At 42.2% G+C, this 15,032-nt stretch overlaps 1 protein-coding gene across 1 annotated transcript in view; it reads right to left on the bottom strand.

Annotated features, from left to right (window-relative positions):
- The window catches only part of Chd64 (transgelin calponin-3), a 59,903-nt gene that overhangs the window by 9,466 nt on the left and 35,405 nt on the right, over positions 1 to 15,032 (bottom strand). Inside the window, exon 2 of the mRNA XM_022083238.2 lies at positions 1,522 to 1,658. Within this exon, the coding sequence (XP_021938930.1) occupies positions 1,522 to 1,658 (137 nt within the window). The remainder of the gene's footprint in view (positions 1 to 1,521; positions 1,659 to 15,032) is intronic.

Below are 15,032 nucleotides of genomic sequence, written 5' to 3'. Positions count from 1 at the left end.
CCGTGGAGAAGCTCACGCGATTTCGCACGAGAACTGGGACTATCCCAACCCAGGGTCCGCGACGCACTTCGTAACGAGCGACTCCTCTACGGACGCAATGTTGCAAATGGCTACGACATCGAAACGCTGAGGATGAACGATTTGCGGATAGGCGAAGCGCTTTACGCGTGAGGGTCTTTACAACGTCCACAAGTCACTTCTGGGCACAGGATAATCCTCATGCTACCCGCTTCAGCGCCAGCGTTTGGGCTGGCATCGTCGGCGACGTTGTCCTGGGCTCAACGACCGTGATTTCCTGGAAACTTCTGCCGGGGGCTGCCTGAAGATGTGCCTCCAGCTGTGAGACAGAGGTTGTTCTGGCTTCGGAACGACGGAGCTCCAGCGCGCTACGGGGAAGATGTCCGGTAGAACGCGACATATCCAGGAAGGGGATTGGACGTGGGGGGCGATCGCATGGCCTCCTCGGTCGCTGGATCCAACCCCGTTTTGTTCTCTCCCTGTGAGGACATCTGAAGGAGCAGGAAGACTCCGAGCAGCTGACAGTGGTCGACGCCGTCTGCCTTGAAATGGACGGAGGCCGCTTCGAAAACCTACAGTAACTGCGAGGCGCCCAGGTTGGACAGTTTTATGGCTTGCCCCATTTGACGGTTACGAGTATCACGAAAACTAAAAGTCACAGGATGTTTTTTGTTTCATATTATCGACTTTTTTTATCAAGGACGACACCCTGAAAAACTTGTTCGTGAATTACCTCTCATCCTGTACAAATCTCAATTAAGGTAACAATACACTCTGCCACTCAAGAACTTACTTTTATTAACGAAATTTCATTACCACGTTCACAGCACGTTTCCACCAATCCCTATCCCGAGCCAGACAAATCCAATCCATATTCCCAAACCCGATTTCCGAAGATTAATTTTAACATTGTCCTTCCATCTACGTCTACGTCTTCCCTCTAGGCTGTCGAACCAAACTTTTGTCTTGCCCCATCCATTTCATCCTTGATTTTATCATTCCAATGATATTATGAAAAAAAAATTAGAAACTATGGAGTTCCTCAAATCTAAAACTTCTTGACGATGGTGAAGAGTCAATTGAATAAAAATTTCCTTGGATATTATCCATCGTCTAGTAAATATAAATGGTAAAACGACGTTTCGGAGATGAGACTCTATCTCCGTCTTCAGGTTCTGAAGAGTCATTTGAATAAAAATTTCCTTGGATATTATCCATCGTCTAGTAAATATAAAACGTAAAACGACGTTTCGGAGATATGACTCTATCTCCGTCTTCAGGTTCCTATGGAGTTCCTACTCATACAATTTTCTCCCTCTTGGGTCAAAATTAAGTGAAAGTGAGAGACCGGGTTATATTCCCACAGAAATAATGTAAAATTATAATTATAATCTTTATTTATTGGACGATGGATAATATCCAGAAACCTCATCCAACAAGAAGTAAAGAAAATGCATTATCATTTCAAAGAAACCCTCACGGAACAGACGTATTTTTGCCAACCTGCAAAGCAAGGTTCCATCCTTGAGGATCTCATAGAAGTTATCCATGTCACCCGAAATGCTGAAGTCCTCTTGGGTAATGGACTTGATCCATTCCAGCGATTCCTGGGCGAGCTCTTCACTGTACTTGCTGTTTATCTGAAATTATAAAAAAACTAATTTAAATTCACAACGAAAAGACAAGGCACGTGTGCTCAAGAGGTAGATTCCTGGGTTAGTTGGTGACGCTGTTTCAAATGTTGAGGATTCGTGGCACAATCATAAGAAGCTTCAGGATAGATCGAAAGCCTATGATTTATGCAGGAACGCTGGGGTAAAGCTAGAAGAGAAACATTTGTAAAAAACACATCCCGAAGGCATTGGAGACAAGTCAAGACAGCCAACAAATCAAAACAGATAGAACCATCACAAATAATAAACCAGATATCATAATTCGAAACAAAAATGGAATTTGCCTCGAAATTGACATCGCAATACCGACTGACAGGAATGTTATTAAGAAGGAAGGAGAAAAGATCTTGAAATACAAGGACCTTCTCATATACGAGGTGCGATCGGAAAGTTTCAAGACTGTGTCAATAGAGGGCGAACCGGATGTAGTACGAGCTTCTGCCGCTAGGGGGTGCGGCCTACATTCATAGTGAATCAGTGTGCCAGCCGGCATCATCGAATTAGCATTTGTTTCTTAGTTACGGGCGTTTTGGTAGTGCATTACACCGACCCTCCTGCGATTTCGGAATGGCGTGTGCATCAAATTTTGCCAAAGACTCGCCAAAACGGCTACGGAAACCTATGAAATGCTAAAGCAAGCATTTGCGGAGTCCGCAATGGGTCGTGCACAAACTTTTGTGTGGCATTCACGTTTTAAAAATGGCCGAACCTCTGTCGATGATGACGAGCGTTCTGGACGACCGTCTTCGAGCACAACGCCCGAAAATGTTACGAAGATTCGGCAGGACATTCACGAAGATCGACGTCGTACCATCAACGACTTGTGCGACATTGTTGGGATAGGCTATGGGACCTGTCAGCTGATTCTAAAGGAAGAACTCCACATGCGACGCATCGCAGCCAAGTTTGTGCCAAGGCTCCTGTCTGAGGACCAGAAGCAGAATCGACTTCTCGTTTGTCAGGAGCTCAAAGATCTTGCAAGAACCGACCCCAACTTCCTTTCTAAGCTCCGTGTGACTTCTTCCTCTTCCCAAAGATGAAAATTCAGCTAAAGGGAAGGAGATTTGAGACGATAGAAGAGATTCAGGCAGAATCGCAGATGGTGCTTGACAGGCTGACAAAGAAAGATTTCCAGGGATGCTTCCAGGCTTGGCAGCGGCGCTGGGATCGTTGTGTTCACTACCAGGGGAACTACTTCGAGGGTGATGGATGAATTTAATACCTGAGATAAGTGTACGGGTTTTTATAGGCGCAGTCTGGAAACTTTCCGATCGCACCTCGTAAATACAGAGAATGTGGAAGGTTCAATCAAATGTAATCCCAATAATTATAAGGGCAACAGGAACTGTCTCCAGGTCGCTCAGAAAATATTTGGCCAAGATCCCGGGCGAACACGACATCAGGGAACTGCAGAAGACCGCCATTTTAAGAACTTCAAACATAATCCGAAAGACGCTGTCATAAAATTTAATATATAATACATGTAGCACTTGCTATAAACATTATGTATGTATGCACTATGTACCTTAGGGGTCCCTGTCCTTTCACAGAACAGGTCATAAATTCCGAGAGTATTCACTACCCAAAAAGCTGTCAGATAAGATAAAAAGATCACCAGATGCCACTAAAGTTCAATGCTATTGCTTATATTCCATCTCATTCAGATGTCCCAAGTTTCAACATAACCAAAAGCTGATTAGATAAGTGGTTAAATACAGACTTTAACTACAGATGTCATTACAGTGAACCCAGTGCCAGATTTATAAAAACCTAAACAAGCTACAGCTTAGGACCTCGCCATTTCAGGCAACTCCAAATGCTGATTTCTTTTTAATATCTGTACCACGCACCATAAATCCAGAAGTTTTATTCGTGCTAAAAGTAAATTACGATAAAATCAACAATATTCTGAACAAAACTCAAATGCAGGTCCATGATGAAAGTAATTTAAATATTACGAATATAAGACAGACATCAGTTACCAGACAAAATCTGGCACAAAAACTTGATAGTGTAGCTAGTTATTTTTCTTTGGCTGCAAATCCACCGTCCCAGTGTTTAAATTCTAGAAATAGCTCACATTTCAAATATTAGGAGTGCACAAAACAGTTTATCGTAGTTAACATTATCTTTCGTATGCAACTACAAATATCCAACACTTGTCTCCATTTTGCAGGTAAATCCACCCCATTCTCCACCAAACCATCTCAAAATGACACGAAATGAACACTTTGCTTTCAAAGAAAGAAACTAGGACAAAATGCCAGTGTTCGCGTCGCAGTGCGTTGATCCCAAATTTAATTTCAGCGACACCTAACCTCACCCCATGGCAGAAGGAGAAGTCAGAGGACAGCTTCTACGAGGAGCTAAAGTCACGTGAAACACTTGTTAGGTTTCAATACCAAGATGGAGAGAGAAGATATTTCCAAACCATCAATTTCGAATGATAATTTGCATGAACTAAATGATAATGAATAATTCTGTTAGAGTAATAAACTATGTCATGTCTAGAAATCTAACAGTTCTGAGTATAAAATGTTCCTAAATTGCAAATTTCATAAATACAGAAAACGCATACACTTGATGGTTGCAGGAGATTGGCGAGATGTTATGAACAGGATCCTTCCATCCTTTTCTCGGACTGGGACCTGTTCATATACGTTCTTGGCAAATGATCCAGAAGTGGTTTGCCATTGCCTTCATCTGTGTGTGAATGGAGTAATTGTTGGGATGCCACGGAGAAACCGGGGAAGCCCCCGGAGGAAAACTCCGTGTTGCCTAGACCACGACCTTGCCCAACACAAGTTATAAATTCGGGCACCGCCGGGAATCGAACCCGAGACCCCAGGATTACAAGGCCAGCGTTCTAACCGCTAGACCACCTCATCTTATTATTATTTAGTGTTCTGTCTGACGACAGGTCCATATGAACAGGATCCTTCCATCCTTTTCTCGGACTGGGACCTGTTCATATACGTTCTTGGCAGATGATCCAGAAGTGGTTTGCCATTGCCTTCTTCTGTGTGTGTGAATGGAGTAATTGTTGGGATGCCACGGAGGAAAACTCCGTGTTGCCTACACCACGGCCTTGCCCAACACAAGTTAAAAATTCGGGCACCGCCGGGAATCGAACCCGAGACCCCAGGATTACAAGGCCAGCGTTCTAACCGCTAGACCACCTCATCTTATTATTATTTAGTGTTCTGTCTGACTACAGGTCCATATGAACAGGATCCTTCCATCCTTTTCTCGGACTGGGACCTGTTCATATACGTTCTTGGCAGATGATCCAGAAGTGGTTTGCCATTGCCTTCTTCTGTGTGTGTGAATGGAGTAATTGTTGGGATGCCACGGAGGAAAACTCCGTGTTGCCTAGACCACGGCCTTGCCCAACACAAGTTATAAATTCGGACACCGCCGGGAATCGAACCCGAGAGCCCAGGATTACAAGGCCAGCGATCTAACCGCTAGACCACCTAATCTTATTATTATTTAGTGTTCTGTCTGACGACAGGTCCATATGAACAGGATCCTTCCATCCTTTTCTCGGACTGGGACCTGCTCATATAAAGAACAATATCAGATCAAAACTTTGAAGCATTTTGTACCTTTGGAAACCTTAGATGACAGAGCTTGGTTTTCAGGAATAATACAAACATTTCAACCAGAAAAGGCCTCGGTCATTAAAGGTAGAGCATGCTTTGACACGTACACTCTGCATTATGAAATGGGAGGTACCAGGCAAAGTGGAAACGTCACAACTGCAGACACGGGACTTCCAGTTAATTCCATCTTTCCGTTTGTCTTAAATTCACAGCAGCGAAGGTCGCCCCTGTTGTCAAACACTGGCCCGCGAGTTTCTTCAAACACGGCCGTAAATTCAAGCTCGCGTTATAATACCGATATTAATTTTATTAAATCTGAAAACATGCAACCGGGGTTCGACTCCCGGCAGATGCAGATCTACTGTGCCCCACCGACCCTCTCATCGCATGAGTTCCGGAGGTTATTTCCTCAGAGGTAAAGCGGCCGGAGGTGTGAAGCCACACTAATGACTTGAACCTAGTGCCGAGATTAAACCGGTGGCCATATATTTCCAGTCTGCATGAAGCACAGAGATACGACTTTGTGTTGTAATTAGCTCCGTGAGAGGGCAGGCACGTAGTGTTTGAGTCGGCCGCTACAGTGTTCAAGCGCTGGGATGCAGAGCCAAACTTCAAACCCGATGTTCTTTTCAAGGTTACGTCCGAAAATTTAAACTGTTTCATATGCCCTGGCGGATGTTTAGCGAAAATTTCTTCGGTTTTCTATCGAATGAACGTATTCCTGTAATAAATCAACCATTGTGAAACGTTTATACAATCACCGTACAGAACTATCTATGCATTAACTTTATTTATTTATTTACGACATTTTCTGTATGTCAGACAATATAGGGTCGAATAATGGTGAATAACTGTTTGGAACTGATGTGGAAGGAAGCGGTCGTGGCCTAATTTTATGTACTATCCCGGCATCTGCCTGGAAGAACTGAATAAAACCACGAAAACTCCAGCCACGATAACCGGTCTCCGGGCCGAAATTCGAACCCTGGACCCCTCTAGTTTGCCCGAAAGTGTTTATAAAACTAACGTTAGATATTGTTCGTTGACACGGGCACATCAACAATTAAAAATGTCCAACATAGCATTCCTGCTCGTCCCCTAAAGGTCTGCTGCTTTTTCAGTGATCCGTGAATGAGGGGAACTGAGAAATCAACGATCTCCTACACAGCAAAAGTCGTAAGATGGCGTCTCTTTTCTGTTGATCTGCATAGCAAACCTGAACGCAAGGTGTTGCGATGAAGTGGCCTTGCAGTCACCCGTCCTGGGCCTCCTGTCTGCAGCATAAGGTGAACGTATCTTCCGAGCACGTACCGTCAGCCTCAAGTGCACCTGCGCATGCGCAACCCGAGGAGACATCCGCTAGCATGTGGCGACCGTTGCCATCATACATTTATCGTAATGGCGGGCGGATTGCATTGTGAAAGCCTACCACCTGACTACACAAGAACTCCGTGGAGTACAGCTCTTCTTGAGAACTCATAATTAATATTTATTTTGAACAGGCTGTAAGGAATATTAATCGGAGTGGAATGGTTCACGATACGGTTAGAAGGCTGGTTTTGTTTCCATAACGATAAACCAGTCTGTCTCGTTCCTCTGCGCGCTACTTCCATCGGACAAACACAGCTGCGCACAACTGTAATTCTGGACGCAAACAAATTAGTCTACGCGCACAACTGTCCAAAGCCCGGTTATCAAAACGATCGACCGCTGATTTAAGAATGGCATCGTGGGATTCTGTCTGTGCACCCAATTCGAATTTAGGGAAATTGTACCAGGGCTCAATCCCTTTAAGAGTTGCTCAGTTTTATTACTTAGGTACTGAGTGTCACAAATAATCAATTCAACCGATCCTTTAATACATCAACATCGCTAGAATCGCACCACTTACTGATTAATTCTGACTCTGAAACAAGAAACAGGCTACAGGCGAACCCCAGCGAGGAGCATGAAGACTGGCTGTAGGATGCTGCAGCCTGTAGTCTGGTACAGTGTCCTTCAAAATATTTTCACCAGCGGCACCCAACAAAATTTCGCCCCACGAAACTATACATGACCATAAATACGTAAAATCACCCCCTTTAAGTGTGGAGACACGTAGAAACAAAACATAACACACGTGCTATTACAAATTCTGATTACAAAACATTACGAGGTTACATTTTTCTTACTACAACGCGCGAATGTACAATGTTATAAAAATGGTTGCGGAACACTGGTCTAGTGGACAATGATCGACATTTTAAGGCACTTACTGCCTTCATCATCGGGTGATAATTCCACTCATATAACGCTCCTCTGAAACGTTGGTCAACAACCCACAAGACATCAGTCTTCACTCAGAAAACAGTGTTTAAAACCGAAGAGGCACTCAGGAATCGAATGAGGGTCCCTTAACATTCGAATCCAATGCTCTAAGCAGTTTTTTGTATCAACGAAGAAAGTAATTAGGATGACGTGCCTGCCTAGGAGTTAGGGAACTCGTTCACTTCTGTCACTTGAAATTTAAGGAAATAAAACATGTTTAGCCACCGTTTGTCGAGGATACGCTGAGAAATGGTTTTCACAAGACTGAAACAACTTCCATGTTTCTGTCGCTACGAGCAACTTCAACTCAACGACGTCTAATCAAGACGTATGACGCGTCGATCAGAACTTGGAGACATGAATGCGAATGACGACTAAATTTAAACATGAAAAGGAAGTTTAAACAAGGCTATGGTGTCTCGAATATCTTAGCAATTAATAATTTTGTTAAGGAAATCAATGTGAAAGTATTTGCAACAGTAAGTTGATAGCATTTTTTAATAAAATGCCTTAAAGTTCTTCATAATTTGACATTTATACACGACTCGGTAGCCCGCAAGTCCACACGTGATGAAGGTTGGATTATTATTATTATTATTATTATTATTATTATTAGTGTTCTGTGTGACGACAGGTCCATATGAACAGGATCCTTCCATCCTTTTCTCGGACTGGGACCTGTTCATATACGTTCTTGGCAGATGATCCAGAAGTGGTTTGCCATTGCCTTCTTCTGTGTGTGAATGGAGTAATTGTTGGGATGCCACGGAGGAAAACTCCGTGTTGCCTAGACCACGGCCTTGCCCAACACAAGTTATAAATTCGGGCACCGCCGGGAATCGAACCCGAGACCCCAGGATTACAAGGCCAGCGGAAGGTTGGATATGGAGACAAATATTGAAAGGATGAGAATCCATATTTCGATCAAACCAACCAATCAGCTCTGCACTGACACGTGTACGCCATTAGTCTCTTCAAAGTCGGGGACAGGACGGATTTTCGACGAGAGACTTTTTTTTTTAAATGGAGATTCAGGAATCTGGTTTATACGGAAAATATTTTCCATATTACTCTGCAGATGTAACAATATTCTAGTACTGGGAATAACAGAACGAACGTAAAATTAAGAAAAGGGAATAACAAACTAAATAAATGGGGGGAAAAGGACGAGACGATACATATCTCGTCTCCAGCATCCCGTTCGTGACGCCAGTCAAAGGGGTCTGACTGTCCCAGGGTCCCACAAAGACATCCAATGGCGTTCAGCGACTGTTCAGGAGACAATACAGAAAAATACGATTTCATAACGAAAGTCGACCTTAAGGTCTCTCGACTGTTATTCAGCAAGTATATTAACTCCAAAAAGCAAGATTTTAAAAGCTAATTAAGTGTCACCGTGCCACGGTGGTCTAGCGGTTAGAACGCTGGCCTTGTAATCCTGGGGTCTCGGGTTCGATTCCCAGCGGTGCCCGAATTTATAACTTGTGTTGGGCAAGGCCGTGGTCTGGTCTAGGCAACACGGAGTTTTCCTCCGTGGCATCCCAACAATTACTCCATTCACACACAGAAGAAGGCAATGGCAAACCACTTCTGGATCATCTGCCAAGAACGTATATGAACAGGTCCCAGTCCGAGAAAAGGATGGAAGGATCCTGTTCATATGGACCTGTCGTCAGACAGAACACTAAATAAAAATAAATTAATAGTCACCGAGTTAAAAAATCAACTTCTCGTCTTTTATCCGAAAAACCTGTAGAAAAAAGATCATTCTGAAAACCTTTGTGTCCATGGGAGGATAATATTAAAAGAAAACTTTAAAAAAAACACGGTGCGACTGTGTTGCATTGTTTTCATGTGGTTCAAAACAGTCGAGTAACGGATTTGACAACTCGAAAATTTACCTTCAAGCTCCAGGAGAAGATTTTCTTAGCTTCTTAATAAGGACTCTTCCTTAAATTACTTAATGTTACTTTGGAACAAATAAATTTACAGAAAAAATGAAAGAATAAATGCGAAATCCGATGACACACACGACTTTTCCACATCAATTAACACAGACAACAAGTAACGCTTCATTACCGACACACGTGGCCTACATTCTGCATTCCTGAAGCTTTGTATAAACGAGCTATTGGGATGACAACGCACATAACTCATGTTTGTTGCTCTGTGACGTCACGAGCCAACAGCCCACCGCCCTGCACAGGCTATAAACCTTCGACAGAGGACAGAAAACCAAATGCTTCTGCGACTGAATCAGTGACGAGTTACACTAAACGCACATTAAAGTGATTAAAATGAAGGACGGACACGCGTGAGATTAAACTACGTATAAAAATTTGGTATTAAATCCTTGGTGGAAAAGACCGATTTTAAGACCCAGTTGCAAAAGGATATTATTAAAACGGGTGTTTTTTAAAACGAAGTTAATACGATACTGGATTTACATGGGCCAGAGTACCAGGTGTTTTTAAAGGTGTTCTGTCTGACGACAGGTCCATATGAACAGGATCCTTCCATCCTTTTCTCGGACTGGGACCTGTTCATATACGTTCTTGGCAGATGATCCAGAAGTGGTTTGCCATTGCCTTCTTCTGTGTGAATGGAGTAATTGTTGGGATGCCACGGAGGAAAACTCCGTGTTGCCTAGACCACGGCCTTGCCCAACACAAGTTATAAATTCGGGCACCGCCGGGTATCGAACCCGAGACCCCAGGATTACAAGGCCAGCGTTCTAACCGCTAGACTAAAATTTAATATCTTCTGGGTTGTAGCGCCGTGTAGTCTGGTACAAGTCTGCAGACCCATCATCAGGTCAATCTACCAGGGTACACGGTGCAACAACCCAGAAGAGTCATCTTTATACTCGATGCCGTGAGAACCGAAATTTTTGTCTTACAAGTTCAACAAACACTTGATGGTCAGAACCATGTTCATGAGGGAAAAGTGTTTAGAGTAATTGTTGGGATGCCACGGAGGAAAACTCCGTGTTGCCTAGACCACGGCCTTGCCCAACACAAGTTATAAATTCGGGCACCGATGGGGAATCGAACCCGAGACCCCAGGATTACAAGGCCAGCGTTCTAACCGCTAGACCACCTCATCTTATTATTATTTAGTGTTCTATCTGACGACAGGTCCATATGAACAGGATCCTTCCATCCTTTTCTCGGACTGGGACCTGTTCATATACGTTCTTGGCAGATGATCCAGAAGTGGTTTGCCATTGCCTTCTTCTGTGTGTGAATGGAGTAATTGTTGGGATGCCACGGAGGAAAACTCCGTGTTGCCTAGACCACGGCCTTGCCCAACACAAGTTATAAATTCGAACCCGAGACCCCAGGGTTACAAGGCCAGCGTTCTAACCGCTAGACCACCGTGGCGGTTATCATGAATATAAGAAAATAATTATCACAAATACAAAAGAAAAATTTGTCCCTGATGATTAACTAGGCACTACGCCTTGCAGACGTGTGGGGGAAATGAAGGTATAGTTCCACACACCAGATAAAGGTGGGTGGTTACCTTCACGCCCCGGCCGCTTTATTCCCGAAGACAGAAGGAGGCTGGAGAAGTCCAGAACGCGATTGGACGTTGTGCCTTGCCGAGAATCGAACCCCGGACGTCAAGCCCGTAGCCTAGTAAATATACTAACTGAGCTAACCAGATTCCCAACTCGTAACCAAAAATGTAGTAGCTGACTTTAATTACAGTTAAAATAAATATTATTGTTCAAGAAACTTGACTTACGATTCCTTATTTAGCGCGTAATAAACATTTAAATTTATTTTAAAATTTGTATAAACAACTTACAGATTCAAAAGCATTTTGTATAAAAAATAATAAGTCTTCTTTCTTATTTAATAATATGTTGATGCTTATACAACTTATGGATCATTTAAGTTCTAAACATTAAACTAAGAGTCAGAAAAAAACCAGGGGATGGCTCCCAATGTTAGAGGAACTCACTCACACACAGAACTGAAACACTCGAATTTGACCCCTCGTAAATTTTAAGCTAGTTTAATACAGGAAGTACAAAACTGAAAATATTGCCAACCCGAACACTTGCTCACTAAAACCTGCATAAAACAGACCTGAAGGTGTACATTCTATGGATCCCAAAGGCACATTACAGTGTCCACAACCCACTCCTGAAACCAACCTTCAGCCACCTTGATATCCATTTTTAATATCCCGACATCCCCCCCAAGTGACCTCTTCCCTTCAGTTTTCAAACTAAGTATTACGTATAAGATTCTAATTTCTCTACGCGTGATACATGACATACCCAATTACACTTCTTGTATTTCGTCGCTAGAAACATTTCAAAACAAAGTAAAACGTACAGTCATTTCAGAAAATACACAGCGAATACATCCTTCGAGATTATTTTTCTACGAAAAGACAGATATTAAATACTATAACAAACTATCATCTGAGAGTCTTGATAAAAACTTCCGATTTTACAATCGCAAGGAAACAAAGTTATCGATACAAATCACAAAACGATACATCGAAGTCACTATATGTTTCTACCTATTAACAACGTTCTTAAAACATCCTACTAATATTTTATCAACATCGCATTCCGTTAAAGACGTCTGAGGGCTGCGTGCGGCCCTTAGGAAACATGATAAACCCTGACCCCAACATGTAGTCTGGTGAATCAAGTCCCATAACAGACGCTAAACTGACCGTGCCTTCAGGACGAACATAACCAAAAAATATACTTGTGCAAAAATGTCGAAGTCAGAATCGCTTTGCTGTTTTAAACATCGCGCATAACCAGCGCAGTTGCGCCTACAACTAGGCAACGTTGCAAATTCTGGGTGGGCTCACACGCATTCTTCCGGGCAAACTCAGCTTACTTTAAGCAAACGTCCTTTTCTGTGTGCAGGTGCAGATAATTAAACGACCGACCGTTACAGTCGCGAAACATCTGCAACTCACCACGCGGCACGACTGCAGCGCCCCAAAAACCAAACTTCACGCGGCAGAGTCAAGAATTTCCCTCTCAATTGTTCAACGCGAAGGTTCATTACCACCCTGCCACTGCACTTTACCTTCAACCCCATTTCCTCGTGATTAATTTTAATATTATCCAACCTACGCCTCCTTGATTTCAGAAGTAACTTCGTACGCTCAGATTTTTAAAATTCGTCGTGTCAGGTATTAACTGAGCGCCGTGGCCAAATTTATAGCGATCGGCCTGCATCATCCGACACTCACAGTCTGATCAACTGAAAACGCCGTTAAACACACCACAATTAAATTAAACATAAATTATTGATAAACACAACAGCAAGTACGGGATACAGTTACAGAATAATCTGACCTTGAAAACAGACATTTCTCTGTCCCCCAACGGTCACGTCTCTAGCTGATCCACAAGCCAATAATAAAATTAATGTAACTAAATAAATGTTATAAGATGGTAAAGTTGCGTCATATTGTGATATAATAAGTATATATTAAATTTTGTCCGTCTAATTGAACGTTGTAATTGGAAACCAACAGATGGAGAATGTGGAGCATTTCAAGTACTTGGGAAGCATAGTCACGACGGACGCTCTGTGCACCAAGGAAGTAAAAGCAAGGATAGCCATGGCCAAGGCAGCTTTCGTCAAGAAGAGGATACTTCTCACTAGCAAGTTGGGCTTGGAGATGAAGAAGAGACTAGTGAAGTGTTACGTATGGAGTGTCGCGCTGTATGGAGCAGAGACTTGGACACTCGGGAAGAAGGAACAGAAATACCTGGAGAGTTTTGAAATGTGGTGTTGGAGAAGAATAGAGAAGATCAGGTGGACGGATCGAGTGACCAACGAAGAAGTATTGAGGAGAGTCAACGAGCAAAGAAGCATTCTGCAGGCGATTACACGAAGGAAAGCTAACTGGCTGGGACATATTATGAGAAGGAATGGGTTACTGAGTGATATCACCGAAGGCCAGGTTGAAGGAAAGAGAGGACTAGGAAGGAGATTGATACAGCTAACTGACGACCTTAAACAAGGAAAGAAGATGACGTTCCAGGAATTAAAGCGAGAAGCCGAGAATAGGGAAAACTGGAGAGCTCTTTTTGGGCAGAGCAATGGACCTGTCGTAAGACAGAACACTTAATAATAATAAAAATAATCACAATAATTCTTATTAAATATTAAAATATTACAATAATTAACATTTAAAATATTAAATGATGGTCTAATGTAAATCGAATATTTCGATAAATAACATCATTTAATATTTTAAATATTTTAAATGTTAATTATTGTAATATTTTAATATTTAATAAGAATTATTGTGATTAGACGGACAAAATTTAATATATACTAAATAAATGTTAATTTTGTATTTTCAATTATTAATAGAAACACAAGTAAGGGTAATGGATTCTAACATATTACATTTTTAATTTAATGAATGGATGATCGTCTCCATGACACATTTGTCACCAGCGCCTCTACCGACAAACAAATGAACCTTGAACTCACGGCAGCTGCAGGAGCTGGGCGAAGTCAATCTGACAGTTCAATAAACCACAAATCTCTCTTCTGAAGACAAAGAAAAGTGAAATACGACACATACAAATATATTTGTAGGAAATTTTCAAGAACATACTGTACAAGTACAGACGTTGACGAAACCAAGTACGATTAAGCAGGCACAAGATCTGAAACAGTGGCGACCTCTTTGAAACACTGATGAAACTTTGAGTTCCATACAAGGCATAGGAATTCTTAATAGCCGAACGATCATAGATTCTCAAGGACTCTGCGCCACGATCAATCAACACAGTTAAGTCAACTGTAAATCAATCACTCACATACAATTACAATTCCAGACGCCATCCAACACTTGCACAAACACGATATTACTTTTGAAGCATTACGAGATTTTCTATGTGCACCATCGAGTTCAATCCCCTCTTTAATGACATATTTTTAAACTGAGAGACACAAACGTCAATTTTTTAAAATACATCCCAATTTAAAAACAGATGCAAACTGAGCATCCTTGTCACATACAATCACTTTGCTTTATAACCGATGAGTTACGTAAACCACGAGCTAACACATAAAACCAGTTCCTAGTATTAATTATTACCCACAACCAGTTATTAGTATTGCATTTTAGGAATCAGAGAACGATAATCAATTTTACAGTACACAAATCACGTTTCTCGCGTTCTTAATCTGCTCCCTCTACATTTATGGGGCGAAAGTTGGTTTATTAGAGGCTTAATGATCATCAGTGTGATCCAGCGTCGTCTGTAAGATTACTTACTTTCATGAAACCCTCCTTGAGACGTCATACTAGCTCACGTATTTAAGAAAATCCTCATTATTTGTAAGACCCAAAGGTACGTTATCATGTTCACGACAACCCTATACGAACCCTAAGGGTGCGATCAGAAAGTTTCCAGACTGTG

This window comes from Zootermopsis nevadensis, unplaced genomic scaffold, assembly GCF_977971745.1.
Source record: "Zootermopsis nevadensis isolate Lab colony 2312 unplaced genomic scaffold, Znev_1.0 Znev_ptg000016l, whole genome shotgun sequence".
Taxonomy (NCBI): Eukaryota; Metazoa; Arthropoda; class Insecta; order Blattodea; family Termopsidae; genus Zootermopsis; species Zootermopsis nevadensis.
The sequence above is the reverse complement of the archived record's forward strand: the minus strand, read 5'-3'. Positions and strand labels throughout refer to the sequence as shown.